The 1,942-nt window shown below is 44.9% G+C and overlaps 1 protein-coding gene across 1 annotated transcript in view; it reads right to left on the bottom strand.

The window, feature by feature from the left end:
- Positions 1-1,942, bottom strand: part of LOC107653895 (atrial natriuretic peptide-converting enzyme-like) — a gene marked incomplete at its 5' end in the record, with an annotated part of 25,119 nt that overhangs the window by 7,181 nt on the left and 15,996 nt on the right. The window contains 2 exons of the mRNA XM_016440761.1: positions 376-640; positions 1,585-1,766. Of these exons, the coding sequence (XP_016296247.1) occupies positions 376-640; positions 1,585-1,766 (447 nt within the window). The remainder of the gene's footprint in view (positions 1-375; positions 641-1,584; positions 1,767-1,942) is intronic.

Below are 1,942 nucleotides of genomic sequence, written 5' to 3' on the forward strand. Positions count from 1 at the left end.
AAGCTAACCGTTGTGAATCGGGCTAAAGTAAGGAGATAGTTTCGAACACTGTCTAGTTATGTACTTGCTCAAATATTGATTTCGGATCATTTTTAACCAAAAAAAGTTACAGACTGCAGCTTTAATTTTTGGAATCTGATTTTGTGTGTGTGTGTGTGTGTGTGTGAGTGTGTGTCTGTGTGTGTGCGTGTGTGTGTGTGAGTGTGTGTGCTCCACTCACTTTGTGAGTGAGTGAGTGAGTGAGTGAGTGAGTGAGTGAGTGAGCTAAATCTAATCACTGAATAATCCATTAAAGGGATTGTTCGCCTAAACATGCTCATTCTGTCACCTTTGACCCCTCACATGTGTGTGTGTGTGTGTGTGTGCTCCACTCACTTCTGTTCCCCATGTGACCCCAGCCCGTGATGTGGCAGTACTGGTCAGCTTTGGGCAGCTGTCCGCGGCCAGGCAGACAGACGGGACGCACGTAACTGGTCACCTCCACCTTGGTCTCCAGCTCCAGCACGCTGATGTCGTAGTCCACCACGGCCCGGTTGTAGCGTGAGTGGACGACGATGCTTTTGACGTGCCGCGTTTGCATGTATGGAGACGGATGATCCAGATTATTGATGCCAAGAACCACTTTCCACACGTCTGCGCTCTCACGCCTGCACACACATTAAACACGCCATTCTTACATGACTTACACTGACTCATCAAGCCACAGTTATTTCTTCAGCACTTTATACAATACCGATTGATTCAAAGCAGCTTCAAGTAATAAACAGGAAAATACAGCGGTGGCCAAAATTGTTAGAACACCTGACAAATCTGAAAATATTTTTGCCTCCAAAACGTGATTTCATTTCATAATGTTCATGAAACATGCAGATGGTTGCTGAGCACAACAAATATCAGATGAAGTAAGTCATACTGTTTTTAACTTTAATGTTTGTTATGTCCACCTTTTGCAGCAATGACAGCAGCACATCTCTCTGGCATCGTGTCAATATATTTCCTGAGAACTTCAACACTAATGTTATCCCATGTCTTCTGCAACTCAAGCCACAGGCTTTCTTTTGAATGTACCAATAGATCTGTCCAGTTTATTTTCCAACTCGCCCCAAATTTGCTCGATGGGGTTGAGATCTGGACTTTGAGGGGCCAGTCCATCATTTTCAATGTTCAGCTAGTTCCGGCAATAGTTCGTTTTATGGGTATTGTAACGGCCAATTCAACAAAAACAACTGAAACCTCTTAAATATGCCAAGTGTTCCAATAATTTTGGCCACCACTGTATACAGTGTTAATATTGTACAACTTTCAGCTGTAAAGCAGCTCTACAGAAGACAATAGAGTCATTATTCAGATCAATTCAGTTTCGTTCTGATCTGATGGCAGTGCAGTTAAATCCATAATATAACTGAATATTAATTGTTATGAATGTTACTTCTGTCGATTATACGATCAGCTGTAGGAAACGGTAAAACAGGCCTCAGAAAGCCCTGAAGCCGAGCGATGCGGTTTCACTGTTGGATCAGTTTCTCTGATTCGTTCCAGAAGATTCTGCTGTAGAATCCGAATCACTGCTGTCAATATTAGAGCCGATCTTGCAGGAGCTGCTGAAATATTCCCTAGCGCCCACTTGTTCCCGATGAGCACACAGCCACAGATGTGTCCACTGGGTTCACTCTGTAGGGAGCACTGCCACGGCCATCGGCCTGGACGACTCGTGCGGCCTCCCAGAATCCTCTTCACCATCCGGGCAGCGGGCCGACGGCCACATTCTGAAACACAGAGGACAAACAGAGAAAATGAAGGACGAAACAGTGTCTTATGGCCAGCAGAAGTGTGTGTGTGTGTGTGTGTGTGTTTCGTGTGTGTGTTTCGTGTGTGTTTCGTGTGTGTGTGTGTGAGTGTGTGTGTGTGTTTGTGTGTTTGTGTGTGTGTGTGTGTGTGTGTG

This window comes from Sinocyclocheilus anshuiensis, unplaced genomic scaffold, assembly GCF_001515605.1.
Source record: "Sinocyclocheilus anshuiensis isolate Anshui unplaced genomic scaffold, SAMN03320099.WGS_v1.1 scaffold459, whole genome shotgun sequence".
NCBI classification, from domain to species: Eukaryota; Metazoa; Chordata; class Actinopteri; order Cypriniformes; family Cyprinidae; genus Sinocyclocheilus; species Sinocyclocheilus anshuiensis.